Source organism: Ursus maritimus, unplaced genomic scaffold (genome assembly GCF_017311325.1).
Source record: "Ursus maritimus isolate PB19 unplaced genomic scaffold, ASM1731132v1 scaffold_14, whole genome shotgun sequence".
Lineage (NCBI taxonomy): Eukaryota > Metazoa > Chordata > Mammalia > Carnivora > Ursidae > Ursus > Ursus maritimus.
The window spans coordinates 2,992,794-3,007,480 of record NW_024423786.1 but is presented as its reverse complement, the minus strand read 5'-3'; the positions used below and the strand labels follow the sequence as shown (position 1 = coordinate 3,007,480).

Here is a 14,687-nt window from a genome sequence, read left to right as displayed (position 1 = left end):
GCCTAAACTGGATGGCAGTTCCAGAACCATCAGGGACCCAGGCTCCTTCTATCTTTTTGCTCTGCCATCCTCAAGTCAGGGCTACACCCCAAGAACCAAGATGGCTTTTCCAGCCTCCTGCAGCCCACGGGGAAGCGGAACTGATCGCTTCTTCCTCTTTTCCCATTGGCCTATGCTTGGTCACATGGCTATATCTGAAGGCAAAGGAGGCTGGGAAATGTAGTCTTTAGCTTAAAGGCCATCTGTCCTGCTAAAATTCTATTTGTGTGAGAGAAGGAAGAGTGGACACTGAAGGACAGTGGTCATCCCTGAGTCAGCTTGTGAGACCATGATGTTGAAAGTATAAAAGTACAGTGATAAGGCCACTGGCCCGGAGACCTTGATGAGGTTGGAGAAGCACTAGAGTGGGTATGCTCAAGGGCTTGTGCTGGAATGGGGAGGTGTAGTCAAGAGGTGGGGTGCTTGCATCAAGGCTTCAAGGAGGAACTGTTGCTGGTGATGGCTAGTCTGGGGGAGGACTGTGAGGGTGAGTAACTGGGTTGGGCCCCAGGGCAGGAGCACAGTTCGGGGAGAGGCCAGTGGACTGTGAGGCCAGGGAGACCAAGGGTCATCCACGTGAATCCTGGAATTACAGAGGGGGAGGACAATGTTCATGGTGGACAGAAAGTCCTGTGCTCCAAGTGGGGGTTACCTGGAAGAGGAGTGACCAGGATGGGGGGGCAGCAGGCAGGAGCAGGTGGCCTGGCAGACAACATGCGTATCAAAACAGCTGGGGTTTGAGTGAGGAAGAGAAATCACAGGAAGCATCAAGAAGAGGCAAGAGGACAGGGTCCTGGAGCACAGCTGGGTTCCCGTTCTCGAAGTGAAGGAGGATGTCAGAGGAGAAGGGGGGTTGAGGATTGCTTAAGAGAGGTGGAAGACAGGGCCAGAGGATGGGACATAGAGTGAGCAGAGAACCACCCCCAAAGGGGTCAAAGTCCACAGATATGCGGAAGGCAGTTGGCCAACTTGGCTGCTGTTGGGATATGGCAGTGGGGGAGAGAGGACATTTCTAATGGTGCCCCACGTTACCGGCTGGGTGTCTGGGTGGATGCAGCTACCCTCCCTAAGCTGGAGAACACTGGGGGGGGCTGGCTTTTGGGGGAAAGACAGCCAGGTTTAGGCCATGGTGGGTATGAGCCCCCTGTAGGACGCTCAGAGGGGATGTCCAGAAGGTACGGGATGCCCAGGTCTGGGCTGGCGTTGGAGATGGGTGGGCAAGTGGGTGCAGCTGGACTGGAAGCCAAGAGAGAACACACATGACTGAGATAGGACTCGGGGCCGCAGGAAGGATTGACTGTATCGGGGTTAGTTGTGAACCCAAGGGGTCGAGGGGAGTGGGCGGGGAGCCTGCTGCGGTGTTCACAACATGCACACACAATCACGTGCACACGCACACAAGATTTTTCCAGAATCAAGGAGGTCGTAAGCATGTTTACAGACTGAGAGGAAGGAGGGGGCCAGACAGAGTGCGCCTTCACACATGGGGAGTGGGTGCTGACCTAGTAAGGAACTCGAAGGGGGAGGAGTGGAGAATGCCTCAGTTTCTCCACAGAGAAAATGGCGTAGGATACGGGGTCGGCCAACTTGGGCAGCCCTGGAAGGAGGAGCCTCCCCACCTCAGGAAGCCCAAAGAGCTGTCCCTCTCCCGCCCTCAGCCCCCACAAAGGCCTGTCTGACCGAGATAAGGAGAGCAAGGCATTCTCTTTATGCCCAGAGATTCCTTAAATAAAAGCTGCCACATCCATACAATGGAACCATGGCGAACACTGGTGGCATATGTGGGTGTATTCACAGGTGGAAAAAGGAGGTTTCAGAAGAGCGTGGGCCCCAAGTGACCCGATTTGGGGTAAGAAGAAAATACACACAGGAAAAAAATAAAAGGCAGTCTTGCTTGATATTGAAATTGAGAGAAAATTTTATTGTCTTCTTCCTGTTCATCTGAACATTCCATTTTTCCACAACAAAAATGAGTTCTCATGTGTGCTGTTCTTTGTTTGGTGGTGGTTGTTGTTGTTGCTTTTCTTAAGTTGTACATGCTAAAAAATAAAAGAGAAATCTCAGAGGCCCCAGAGGAAGAGCGTGTACCCCACTAGGTCAGTCAGGCCAGGAAACACAGCCTGGGGGCTGGGGGACCACCACTCACCGGGCCTCCTTCCCCACCTGCCATAAAGGCGTGCAGGCGATGAAGATGGGCCAAGTCCAGGCGTCCACAAGTGGGAGAAGGGAAGCTCCGTGGAGGCTGAGGTTCCTGGTCTGGGGTCCAGGTTCTGGACCTGCCAGGTGACCCCAGCTAGAGCAAGCTGTCTCCAGAGCAGGCATGACTCCAGGGGACCAAATGACACCTTCCCTCAGCACCCTGCTCTGGGCCAGGGATCAGAGGTTGGGGAGGCTGGCCCTTTGGGCACACCGGGGAGCCTCCCTGGGCTTCACAGGAAGGTGAATGGCCAGCTCCTTCCCGAGAGCAGAGCTGGGCCAAGCACCCTCTGGGGCTGGCAGGAGAGAGCCCAGCGTCCTGGCCCCGGGGGAGGGCAGAGGCTAGCCTGAGAGGGGCTCGTGATACGAAATAAGGAGCCCACATTCTCAAGTCATCCTGAACATGGATAGTTTATCACAGTGTGTTTTACCAATGGGCTCTTACTTTACACTCTTGTGCATTTCACTCTTGTCACTCAACGACACGATGGAAATCCCTCCAACACTAGTCATGCAGTTTTATTTCATGTAACATAACGTCCATATACTATCCTGGGGTGTGCATGCACCAGTAACTATCCCTTTTGTTTCCGGCTTTTCGCTACCATTAACAACGCTGCAATACACATCTTTGGGTACTTCAAACCAAACCAAACCAAACCCAATCCCAGGTGTCCTAGGAGCAGCGGGCCACTGACGGGGCCACGGGGCCACGGTGGCAGGGGAGCCTCTCAGTGAGTCAGGCTTCCCTCTGAGCGGCCTGCTCGCATCGGCACAATGAGGGGTCGGGTTAGAAGAGGACCGGGGACCCCCCTGCGGATGGAATCTTTCAGAGTCAAAGCGTTGGCTCCCTCCGGCAATCACCCGGCACAGACTAAGGGAGGCCCCGCGAAGTGCAGGTGCTGACCTTGACTTGGCACCGCGGCTTGACCACCGACACGGCCCTCGGGGAGCTGTCGTGCTGTCGGGGAGAAGCGAACGACACATACACAGACGAACGGCAGTGTGCTTCGAAGCGAGCTCCGAGCTGCGAGATGCTGAAACAATAAAACACCCGCGTGTGTGAACACAGGCGTGCTCCTGTGGGTCTAGCGTAAGCGGGGTGGTTAGAGCACCCCTCTGGGGCTCCGGGGTGGCTCAGTCGGTTCAGCGTCTGCCTTTGGCTCAGATCATGATCCCAGGATGTGTGGAGCCCGCTTCTCCCTTACCCTCTGCCCCTCCCCCTGCTTGTTCTCTCTCTCTCTCTCTCTCTCTCAAATACATAAAATCTTAAAAAATAATAATAATAAGGCTCTCAGCCGTCCGCCCTTGACTTCTGCTGCTGCTGTGACTGCAGGTGTGGTCCCAGGTGCCCTCCGTCGTGGCCCGGGTACCACCTGGCACTGCTCAAGCGCCCACGGAGCCTCAGCCGACAGCGTAGCAGGCGGAGGGGGGACTAGGACCCGCTTCTCAGGTTTGGCGTCCGTGGCCGACACTGGCCATGACCACGGGAATGGCCCACGGGTCCCCTTCCTCTCCTCAGCGGCCCCTCACTCGGGGCTCCTCTCCCTGGCCCCTCTAGCAAGGTCTCTGTTGCCTGCGGTTGCTAGAGCTCCCCTACTTGTTCCCAAAGCATTGCTGCACCCCAGGGGTTCCCACACCCTCCACGGGCACGAATTGTGCCTTCCCTGCAAGCCCTTTTCCGACTGATTTGATATTTCATATGCGTGCAATTTTTTTTAAGATTTTATTTATTTATTCAACAGAGATAGAGACAGCCAGCGAGAGAGGGAACACAAGCAGGGGGAGTGGGAGAGGAAGAAACAGGCTCATAGCAGAGGAGCCTGATGTGGGGCTCGATCCCATAATATCAGGATCACGCCCTGAGCCAAAGGCAGACGCTTAACCGCTGTGCCACCGAGGCGCCCCCATATGCGTGCAATTTTTATAACTTACTATAAAATGAGTACATGAATCTTTTAATTTTATAATATACTTCTGCATAATATTTTACTGTTAGGCTTGATGCTTGTTAATGATTTTTTAATATGAAAAAATAAGTAAACTGAAAATCCACTTATGTTTTCAAGGGAACTCTGTAACCCTAACGTAAATGGAAAACTGATGCCACTCCCCTAGGTAAAATGTAGCTATAGAAATAAATATAATGCAAATAAAAAAACGATCTTAAATTCTAGCTAGAGACCAATGACTGATGGAGACTGAGCCACAGGCCTGCAGCGTCCGTGGAAGAAAAGGACCAGGAGGTGTTAGAAGTTGCTAAAGACGCAGTGACACCGAAAAGTGACTTTCTCCTTGACCTATTCCGAAGAATCAAAGAAAATTTAAAATGCTGTCATTCTCCCCGCCTAGGATTCTCAGCCCGTGGGAGCTGCCCCACCCACACCCTGCATATGCAAGCAGGACAAGGATAATTGCTCCCATTTCACAGATGAGCAAGTGTGAGGTTTGGAGGAACAACCAGCAGAGCCGCTCAGCTCCAAGGCCTCCTCTTCCTGGAAGCCCTCCCCATGTCCTGGGACCTGGTGAGGGGTCTCCCTGGCTCTCCCACAGACCCTGTACTGAGGCCCAGCAAGGCACGGGTGGTCCACAGGGATGCAATGTGGGACCCCCTTCTGTAAACAGGGGTTGACCTACCATTCAGGGCACAAGTCCCAGGGACCCTGAAGGCCTGCTGCCTCCGGAGAGAGCCCCCCAGGGCTGCAGGCGGGGGATAAGCCAGGCTATTTTCATCATTTCCTTCCTCCCACTCGAGCGGCGGCCACCATCGGCTGCCACCTCAGTCTCGCCCAGGACAGTTCAGGCCACAGAAAGGGGTGCCAGCTGCAGGCCTCACAAGTAAGTGGCCCTCCTTATTACCCAGCACCACCGCCCACAGCCACCCCCACCCAGGTGGGACGGTGGGACGGGGCCTAGCAGGGAAAGGAGGCCAGCCACCCGGCCCGCCTCTGTCCCCCCTTCAGCTTTCCCCTCCAGAAGACGGGGTTGGGTGGGGGCACTGGCTCTGAGACACTGGCTCCTTGGTTGATTCATCTAATATTCACTGCCTGCCGTGGGCCAGGCCCTGGTGGGGAGAGCCTGTCTTGGGAAGGGGAAGCAATCGTGGGAAAGTCGGCGAACCAGGCAAGAGCCTGGAGCTCATGAGGCCTCATGAGGAATTGGAGTCCCTTCTCGGACGCAGACCACAGGGTGACCCTGCATGAATCACTCTCTGTCTCTGGGCCTCGATTTCCCCAACTCTGAGCGCTAACCTAGATGTGTGGCTTTCCAGAGGGAACCCCTTCTGGGGCTCCCTCCCGGTCCCCACCTCAGCATCCTCATTCTGCTGTTTTCTACATCGGGTAGCACGTAAGAGTTCACCGGGCCACAGGTGAGCTGTGGGAATCCACAGGAAGAGACGTGGTCTGTGAAGTCCACACCATCGGCCTGACTCCAGGCTTGGGCGTGGGGGCTGGGGGCAGCCTGGGGGTCAGGGGTCAGGACTGGGAAGCATCTAGCAGGCATCTGTACCCCTTCCCCCTGAGGAGGGGCTGGGGTCTCTGTTAGGGGCCAGGAGGTCCCTTCTCAAGAGCGTTCTTACCCTCACTCTCCCCTCCCCAGCTACACTCACCTTCCGGCCTTCTGAGTGTCCCGGGAGGCTCAGCTAGGCCTGGGTTGGGCGCCGTCACTTCCTGCAGTCTTCACCACCCCATTTCACGGAGGAGAAGGCTGAGGCCTGAGAAAGGAGGTGAGTTGTCCTTTGTCCCAGATCGGTCCCACTGGCCATTGGCAGGGGGTGCGGGCTGCCAGGCCCTCCCTCCCCTCACGGCCGCTCTCCCCACAGCCAGCCTGCCAATGCCTGCCTGGGGGGCCCTGTTGCTGCTCTGGGCTGCCGCAGAGGCCGTCAAGGACTGCCCCGCGGAGTGCACCTGCCAGGCCCTGGAAACCATGGGGCTGTGGGTGGACTGCCGGGGGCGGGGGCTCACGGCCCTGCCCGCCCTGCCGGTGCACACCCGCCACCTGCTGCTGGCCAATAACAGCCTTAGCTCCGTGCCGCCCGGCGCCTTCGACCACCTGCCCCAGCTGCAGACGCTCAATGTGACGCAGAACCCCTGGCACTGCGACTGCGGCCTCACCTACCTGCGCCTCTGGCTGGAGGACCGCACGCCCGAGGCCTTGCTGCACGTCCGCTGCGCCAGCCCCGCGCTCGCCGACGCCCGCCCGCTGGGCCAGCTGACGGGCTACAGGCTGGGCAGCTGCGGCTGGCAGCTGCCGGCGTCCTGGACCTACCCGGGGCTCTGGTGGGACGTGCTGCTGGTTGTCGTGGCCACGCTGGGCCTGGCTCTCCTGGCCTGCCTGCTGTGCACTGCTACCGAGATCTTCGACTGAGCCCAGCCCCTGGGGTCACCGCGAACCCGGGGCCAAGCCCTGAGCCCCTCCCCAGACTCCTCTAGGCCTGGGCAGCCGGAGCCACCAGTCACTCCCAATAAACTGGCTGCTCAACCATTTTATCCAAATTCAGAATTCTGGTTTTTTTCCTCTCAACACTCAAGTCTGGCTCCTTCTGGAAACCTGGGTCCATGTTGTTAGAACCAGATACCCACTGGGGCTTCTCTGTCCCCCAAGGTCCTTGTAAAATGGGCTTGTCCCACCTCCTCCACACCAGCCACCCCCCATCCCACAGTCTGTGGACACCCCTTCCTCCGTGCCTGACGGGTCCCAGGACTGGGGTCCTCATGCTCTCCTCGGTCCTGGCACCTGCTTTGTGCATGGGCCACTCCAGAGGGCCCAGGCAAACCTCACATCAGCGTTTTGCTCCCCCCTGCCCCAGTTCCACAGAAAGCTGGCTCTCCCCGCGCAGCGGTGAGCATAGCAGGAGGCACGGAAGCCCCTGGGCGGGAGAAGAGCCGTTTCCGCCTCTCTGACACACATACCTTGAAAGGCACGTCACTGTTTCCAAAACGGCCTTTGGCCGCGAAGACACCTGTTCACACGGCCCCCTCCTTTCTCATCTTCTCTTATAAGCTCTCTCTCCTTTTCCTCCTCTCTAGCCCTCTTCTTCAGAAACAAAACAACAAGCTCTTCCCTGTCTCATGGAAACAACTCCAGGTGCTGACATCAGACACCTGCAAACTGGACTCTCACTTCCATCCCCAGCAACGGCCACCAAATTCTTCACACAAGACACTTCTCTCCCTCAGAGGAATTCTGGTGCCAGCAGTTAAACTAATAAACTTTTTTCCACCTCATGAGAGAATATTTCCAGGTCTGTTCCTGGCCACCCCCAATCCAGATATAATTACACCAAGGTCCTTCCTTCGAGGAGGTCTGTGCTGTGGACCTGTGGCTCCGAGGGTGCCACGGGGAAGGCCAGGTGGGCACAGAGCACCACTGGAGGACACCGAGCCACAGAGGTGAGGCTGGAGCAGGAGGCCCAAACGCAGGGGAAGGGAGGGCTATAGGGAGAGGTGGGGTCTGCGGCAAACCAGAGAGCCTGTGTGCCACCTAATGCTGCCCTGTGGGGGCGTGGGCCCAGCACCGAGTCTCCCCATTCTTCCGGGGGGGTTGGAAATCTACACTTGTGTGTGAAATCTCTGACTCAAGTGCTGGCAACTAAATCCAAAAAATGTTATGGAACTATCAACAGCACAAATAAAACACAGTAATGGGCTGGATGGAGTCCACAGGCTGGGAGTCTGTGATTTCTGCAGGCGGACTCCGCTGTAACAGGGCTGCCTCGTGAGAATGGGAAAAGCTGGCCTCTCCTCACGGGGCACTTAGTATGGGTTTGGCCTTGCACGAAACACCTGCTGTGGGTCCTTCTTCTGCACCCTGCGAGGAAGGCACTGCTCCCCCACACTGGACGGAGGACGAGGTCCCAGGACCCCTGACAGTCCCTTCACAGGCATGATCCCGGCAGCTCCCCTTTCACACCTGAAAAGTGCCTCCTTGAAAGTTTCCTGAAACTAAGGACCTTCAGCCCCCCTGTCTCCGTGTGGGGTGCCCCTCAATTCTGCTTCTGCTCCTTCCTGAGGCCAACACATCAGCCACAGGTCTGGGCACAAGAGCGATCATAAGCCTTGATTCTGCTAGCCGAGCGGCTGGTCCTGTGAGAACCTGCCAGAAGCCGGGCAGCACAGCATCACCAGCGCAGAGGATGACACCCCTGTTGGCAGTGGGGTGGGGAGGGACTGGCAGCGGCCGGCAGCGGATCTCCCAGGGAGGATGGCGGATTCAGACGAGAATCCCCAGAGAAACAGGTGCCCTGGGAAATTCAGCCAGCCGCCTCCTCTGTCCCCATGGTCTTTGTCCCAGGCCAGCAAAGTGGCCACCACGTACACAGTCCCCACCCACTCCACAGCCACCAAACCAGCGACCAAAGATTCCACCATCATTACCGACCATCCCCACTGGCCACCACTGTCCCCTGCAGGACCGCAGTTCCCCACCACGCCTGACGGCCATGAACACTGCCACCTTCGGTATACCACAGATACCACATGGCCTGCTCACTGGCCTCACCCTTGCCGCCCCTCATCCCCTCGACCGCAGCCACAGAACGTCCGCCCTGGGAGGCAACACCGCCCCCCCACGAGCCCCCTCCCGCCTCTGTCCACCACTAGCAGCAGACAACCACGGATCTTAGCCCCATTACAAGCAAAATGCCGTCTCTGCCACTGCCCTCCCATGGTCTCCATGGCCTCATCCTCTTGACCATCTCCTCCACGAGCATTTTCAAAATCAAGCCTCACGTGGAGAATTCGCTGAGGTGACCTTGACCGGCTACTGTGACCACCCCCACCTTGCCAGCAGCTGACCCCCTCAGCTGACCGCCGGCGTGGGTTGTTCACCAGAGGGCCTTCTGCCCCACTCCAGGCTCCTGCTGGGTCAAGCTCCCAGGCCCTGCTAGAGCCCTCTGCTGTCCCCTGCATTCCTCTGGCCAGCAGGCGAGGGAGAGAGCAAAGGGGAATGCACAGATGTTCGTGGCCAGGCCAGAAGTGGTGGCGATGGCTTTCACAAGCAGTCACGGTCTGGAACCAGGAACCGGCCCCACCCTAACTGCAGGGAGGCCTGGCACCGCGCTCTTCCTGTGCGCCCAGCCACAGCAGCAGGTGGGCATCTGGCCGTCGGCCACACGAGGTCTAGGCGAAGCTAATGGTGCTCCATCAGAAGGTGGACCCGCCGTCGAGAGGGCATTTGTAAAGGGTGGGCGCTCTCGGGGGGCACACGCTGAATCTTGGCTCTGAGCCACAGCCAGACCCAGCCCGTCTCAGTGCCCATCTCCCATGTTCTGCATGAGCACTCGGCCACACCTCCTGTGAGCGCGTGTGTCCGCACAGTCTCCCAGCCAGGACCCTCACCCTCTCCAGCCCCTGCGGATGCACGTCAAACCAGATGAAAGCTAGGTCTTTGTCAAGCGAAGAATGCACTCCATCTCTTGAAAAGGGCCTGAGCCCGCCCCAGGGTGTGTGCCCGGACATGGCCGAGAGCACAACGTGGAAGACTGTCCCCGCCCAGCTCTGCCGCAAAGGGGGAACAGCGAGTGCGTGGCCTGGGGAATCTCCAAAGAACAGCATCTGACTCGACAGATACCCCCGGCCTCTGATTGGCAGCTTTCTAAACAGCTTTTGGGCTGGAATCCTCATTTTCAATCACTACAGGTAATAAGCAAGGATAACTTGCACTTTAGGCTTTGTGAAATGTCTCAAAATCTGGGGAAAGTCTTGGTTTTTTTTAGATAGATCACTAATAAAGTGGGGTAAATTCAGAGAGGAAAGCTAAACTGTATCACCGCCTTTTTTTTTTTTTTAAGATTTATTTATTTGACACACAGAGTGTGCACACAAGCAGGGGGAGAGGCAGGCCGAAGGAGAGGGAGAAACAGACTCCCGGCTGAGTAGGGAGCCTGATGAGGGGCTTGATCCCAGGACCCTGGGATCATGACCTGAGCAGAAGGCAGACACTTAACCGACTGAGTCACCCAGGCGCCCCATAAACTGTATTACCTTTTTAATTAAAAAATTAAAATACCTCACGGTTGTCAGGGCAACAACACAGAAGGAACCAGATGGAGCCCCTGATGGCCCCAGGGATCCTGTTCTTGTTCAGACTCTTACAGGGACATAGATAAAATCCCATCCTCTCTTTAGGTCTGCATACCCCTACGAAGTAGAAAACAAATGAGGTTTATAAAGCCTCACGAAAGGAGAACTGAGGCTCCAAGGTTCAGCCAACCTGCTGGATTCTTTATCGAACGCTTCAGGGGCCGACCTGTGAGTAAAAGCAAAAGCAGGAATACATGCATTTGATGCTTTCGGTTCTAAACGAACGCCAGGCACCTGCATGGCGACCTGAATAACTCGTCCTTACTTTGAGTTCAGCAAGTGTGAATCACCTTACAGAGTTTTTTAACCAAGCCTTTATACAAAGGTAGTATCCTTCAACAAATGTGGATCCGTTTATTCCGTAACTGAAGCCACCCATTCATTTTGTCTTTAAAAAGTCTGGAGAGGAGACTCGGGGGAGGGGGGAATGGGGAGTTGTTTGACAAGTGTAGAGTTTGTTTTGCAAGAACTAAGATGAAAAAGCTCTGGAGGTGGCTGGTGGTGACGGTTGCACAACCACGTGAACGTACTTAACACTCCTGAACTGTACACTTAAAGATGCTTAAGACGGTAAATTCTCTGTATATTTTATCACAATTTTTATTCCAAGTCTAGAGTGATGGTTTTCAAACCTTTTTAGCCGTAAGACCTTTTTTTCAATGAACCCCTAGACAGTACATGGTATAGGAAATCAAGTGGCTCGATCTGGTTGGCCGGGGGCCTGCCTGCCACCCTTCCCTCCTTCTCCACCCCTGCTTTTGTGGGCTATTGACAAGCTTCGAGACTCTTAAAAAGCCCATTTCTGAAATACAGCTCTAGAGCTTTAGTGGGGTATTAAAATTCAGTTTAAAAAAACAAGTATGACAAAGTGTCACCGAGGCCATAAGGCCTGAGAAATGGAAAAAGGTACCCATTCGGGAACAGCAAGATTCAGTCCTCCCAGATTATTCTCTGAATTCAATTTCATCCCAATCAAAGTTTTGGCTCTAGAACCTGACAAATAAGGGGTGAGAACAACACCAGCTGAACCCCCTTATCAACCCTCACGAGGGATTTAAGCAGAAAGCCAGATAGAGCCAGAGCAGCCGCTTGGAGAGGCATTGGTAATGTGTACAGAACCTTCCCCAGATTCCGCTTACACTGGGCATGCTGACCACATGGGACAGGCCCCTCTCCCTGCCCCAAGTCCCACCGAAACTACTAGATGATTGTAAAAAAGGGATAAACTCAGGGACCAGGTTCATGGAGGGCACAAGGGTAGGAAAGTGATGCCCACAAGCTTCTGTACGATGGAGAGCCGGCAGAGGGGTCACAGCTTGCTGAGCAGGTGAGAGAAGCCCCCCTCCCCCTCAGCCTGCAGAGGGAGCCCAAGGAGGGGCAGCCGGTCTCCCCACAGAACCCCCAGGAGGCTCCATGCTCCCTTTATGCAGTTGGGATATGACTTTTATTCAGAAATGAAACAGAAGAATTTTTTAAGGTCTGCAAGATGGTAACACTTTACATGACTTTCATTTAAGATAACAAAATTCAAATATAACCAACTGCACAAATGAGCCAAACGACACTGATGACACAAGACTCTTTAAAGCAGCAAGGGCGCACGAAAGCAGTCATACAGATCCTAAAAATATTTCTATTAGGCCTGGTGTACAAGCTTTCGTACCAAAGCAATCGGAAAAGTTCACATCTAGAAAAAACACACAGAACCTTTAAAACAGAATTTATCCTTTTATTAAATAACTTTGTAGAAAAACAGGATATTTCAAAGTAAGACTTTTTCGTAGCACCAACCACTTTATTTTTAAAAACTGACCATGCAAATAGGAATTTGCTTTCAGTTCTAGGCTGCATAGATTTTAGTAAGATCAGATTGGGGGGAGGGGGAGGTGGCTAGGGGCTGAGAACCAAGCGCCGGTTGAAAATCAGGCTCGGAGCACTGGGAACTCGCAGGCTCCCTCCCAACCTTCCACCTCGACATGACCACCATTTTGTCCCAACCGTGCAGGAGAGAGATGTGCTTTCAGAGACACTGAGAAGAGCGCCTCCAGGCCTAGGACAGCCGGCAGGGCAGTGAGATTCTGCCATCACCACCTACCCCCCGGGAGGAGGCAGAAGATCTCACTGCAAAAACAGAAAGACCTGGGAGAAAAGACCTCCAGGCACAGACATTTGAGGACCCCTCCCTAGTGGAAAGGCCAGATTGGCCCCGATTACCTTATAGGAAGAAGCCCACCCATCATAGGACCCACGCATCCAGCCAGGCTCCCCAGAAGCTTTCAGTACAGGGGGGCAGTCAGGGCTAACCAGGCTGAGAAAAGCCCCCAGCATGTTCAAAACAAACAATAGGGGGAAAGGAACACCGAGCAAAGAACAGGAGAAAATTTAGAAATCTGTTTTGGAAACAGCAAAACACCCAGTGGCTCCTTGGGGTAATGACTGACTGACTCTAGGTCTGGGGCAGAAAACGCACCCTATAGGCCAGAAAGCAAAGAAGCACTCAAGACCAACAGCTCATGGCAAAGAACTCGGGAGCCTGCCGGAAAGTAGTCTCACCGTCCAGAGACGGAATAATTTGAGCGTTGAAATGAATGATGGCTCCGATGGATTAACCCACTGGGTACGTTCCTCCGGAAAAGCACACATACACATACTCAGAGTGTTTGAATTCATCGAAGCCATTATACTTAGGTCGGCTCAAATAATTCCAGCTAGTGTGTATGGAAGGGATGGCTTTAATGTGGAGGTTGAGCCGAAGGAGTTAGAGGGCGCCATTTTTGCGACCCCCTGATGAACTGACCGTTGCGGGCAGTGATGGCTAACTGATGGTAAAAGCATTAGCTGGAAGCTGATGAAGAGCCCGAGGTGGGCACCACCTGACCCCCTTGACCCGTCCTCAACACATTAAAAGTGGGACACCCTGCCATTATGCGCTTCCCAGCAGGAGCGAAAGGCACAAATCTCACCACCCCTATTCTTGCCAAGAATCCAATCGAGCCGCCAGTTTCCAGGAAGTACGTGGGAGAGAAAAACTTGCTCAAGAACACCATGGGGGTGTAACTGGCCAAACTCAAAATGTGAGAGGGGCTGCTCCAGGCAGATGACCCAGCCTCATCAACGAGTAAGTGGCATGAAAAAAATAAAAGAAGGGAACACTCCTCTAGATTAAAAGAGACTTAAAAAGAGATACACACCCAAATCTGATAATTATCAACAACAAACAAAAACAAAATTAAAAAAGACTTTTTTTTTTTTGAGCAATTGGTGAATTTGCATATGGACAGATCCAGGATGACTTGGAGGAATTATGATTACTTTTGTTAGGTGGGGTAATGGCATTAAGGTTCCGCTTGCCTGCTTGCTTTTATTTATTTTTTATTTTTAAAGATTTTATTTATTTATTTGACAGAGAGAGACAGCCAGCGAGAGAGGGAACACAGCAGGGGGAGTGGGAGAGGAAGAAGCAGGCTCCCAGTGGAAGAGCCTGACGTGGGGCTCTATCCCACAACGCCGGGATCACGCCCTAAGCCGAAGGCAGACGCTTAACGACTGAGCCACCCAGGCGCCCCATGCCTGCTTGCTTTTAGATTCATAGTGATCAACTTGGGTGAAATACCTCTGTGATCTGCATTAAAATACTCCAATCGAAAAGGTGGGGGGGAGATGTGGCCAGTGTGGCAAGATGAGGAGGGTTGTTGAAGCCTGGCAGTGGGTACACAGGGCTTGGCTGCACTCTCTGCTTTTGTGGATATCTGGAAATTCTCAATTTAAAGCAAGTATCATGTATCACATATGTGATTTTTAAGTAAAAAAACAAACAAAAAAACCCCACCAAATAAGTAAGAAAATCCATGACCGATTATCCGTCCACCATGCCAAAGTTCCCCCTGAAACCGCTGAACGAGGTTATGGGTGATGAAAGCTAGAGAATAAATCGTTTCCGGAAACCCTTATCAGATTTATCACTTCCCACGCGAGCCTGCAGCGGTATGCTGGTGTGCGTTACAGCTCGGCAGAGAGCTGTAGTTACGCACACTTATGTAACAGATGTCAATAGGCTATACATAAAATATGCTATATATTATATCTCCCAAATAGCAGCCTAGCTCCAGTTTTAAAGATTTGTAAAAGAGATACAAGAAGGAGGAAGTTCTTCATAGCTCCATTTTAACACAATCACCGTTAACATTTTCATGTCCGGACCGTACTGTTAACGTCAATCATAACACTCCTTGACTTGGGTATTCTGAACCCTTGATTAATAAAGCATCATATTCTTGAATGTTCTGTTGTTTTCACGACTCTTCTGAAGTGTACTGGGTCTTTCTATGACAAACGTAGTAGGTGTTGATCGTAGAAGCCGGAAGTGTA

General features: G+C 53.7%; 2 protein-coding genes across 4 annotated transcripts in view; one reads left to right on the top strand and one right to left on the bottom strand.

Moving 5' to 3' along the window:
- Positions 1 to 1,939: 1,939 nt before the first annotated feature.
- The window catches only part of RAB43 (RAB43, member RAS oncogene family), a 51,151-nt gene continuing 38,403 nt past the window's right edge, over positions 1,940 to 14,687 (bottom strand). Inside the window, exons 3-5 of one of the 2 annotated variants that reach the window (XM_040628384.1) lie at positions 3,143 to 3,272; positions 2,186 to 2,315; positions 1,940 to 2,078 (exon numbers count right to left, since the gene is read on the bottom strand). In XM_040628384.1, the coding sequence (XP_040484318.1) occupies positions 1,977 to 2,078; positions 2,186 to 2,315; positions 3,143 to 3,272 (362 nt within the window). In that variant the 3' untranslated portion in view covers positions 1,940 to 1,976. The remainder of the gene's footprint in view (positions 2,079 to 2,185; positions 2,316 to 3,142; positions 3,273 to 14,687) is intronic. The other variant, XM_040628385.1, reaches the window with a different exon arrangement.
- On the top strand, positions 4,920 to 6,731 carry GP9 (glycoprotein IX platelet). Of its 2 annotated transcripts, XM_040628388.1 has the most exons (4): positions 5,059 to 5,073; positions 5,507 to 5,605; positions 5,836 to 5,962; positions 6,059 to 6,731. In XM_040628388.1, the coding sequence occupies exon 4, from the start codon at positions 6,070 to 6,072 to the stop codon at positions 6,601 to 6,603; it is 534 nt and encodes a 177-aa protein (XP_040484322.1). In that variant the 5' UTR covers positions 5,059 to 5,073; positions 5,507 to 5,605; positions 5,836 to 5,962; positions 6,059 to 6,069; the 3' UTR covers positions 6,604 to 6,731. The 2 variants fall into 2 exon arrangements, with proteins under 2 accessions (XP_040484321.1, XP_040484322.1); XM_040628387.1 differs by lacking the exon at positions 5,507 to 5,605 and having other exon boundaries at positions 4,920 to 5,073.

What these genes read in the sequence shown, in the direction of transcription:
- GP9 (XM_040628387.1), top strand. Translation starts at nt 6,070, where the DNA reads ATGCCTGCCTGGGGGGCCCTGTTGCTGCTCTGGGCTGCCGCAGAGGCC.